Source organism: Phaethon lepturus, unplaced genomic scaffold, assembly GCF_000687285.1.
Source record: "Phaethon lepturus isolate BGI_N335 unplaced genomic scaffold, ASM68728v1 scaffold33257, whole genome shotgun sequence".
Taxonomy (NCBI): Eukaryota; Metazoa; Chordata; class Aves; order Phaethontiformes; family Phaethontidae; genus Phaethon; species Phaethon lepturus.
The window spans coordinates 1-224 of record NW_010553102.1 but is presented as its reverse complement, the minus strand read 5'-3'; the positions used below and the strand labels follow the sequence as shown (position 1 = coordinate 224).

The 224-nt window shown below is 72.8% G+C and overlaps 1 protein-coding gene across 1 annotated transcript in view; it reads right to left on the bottom strand.

Annotated features, from left to right (window-relative positions):
• MRM1 (mitochondrial rRNA methyltransferase 1 homolog (S. cerevisiae)) overlaps positions 1-146 on the bottom strand; it is a 7,722-nt gene extending 7,576 nt beyond the window's left edge. The window contains exon 1 of the mRNA XM_010291445.1: positions 69-146. Coding sequence (XP_010289747.1) covers positions 69-146 — 78 coding nt within the window. The remainder of the gene's footprint in view (positions 1-68) is intronic.
• Positions 147-224: the final 78 nt, after the last annotated feature.

Below are 224 nucleotides of genomic sequence, written 5' to 3'. Positions count from 1 at the left end.
CCGCCCCCCCCGCCGGCTGGTGTGGCGAAGGCCGGGGGCCGCTGCTCCCCGGTGGAGCTGTATCTCACCCTCCACCACCAGCGGCCGCAGTTAGCGGGTGACAGCCCCACGGCCCTCCAGATGCTGGACCTGAGCGCCTGCTCCATTGGTGCCCCAAAGGCCTTCCACGCGGGAGAAAGGCAGCGCAGGCAGCGGCGGCCTGCCCACGGAAGGCGGTACGGCCT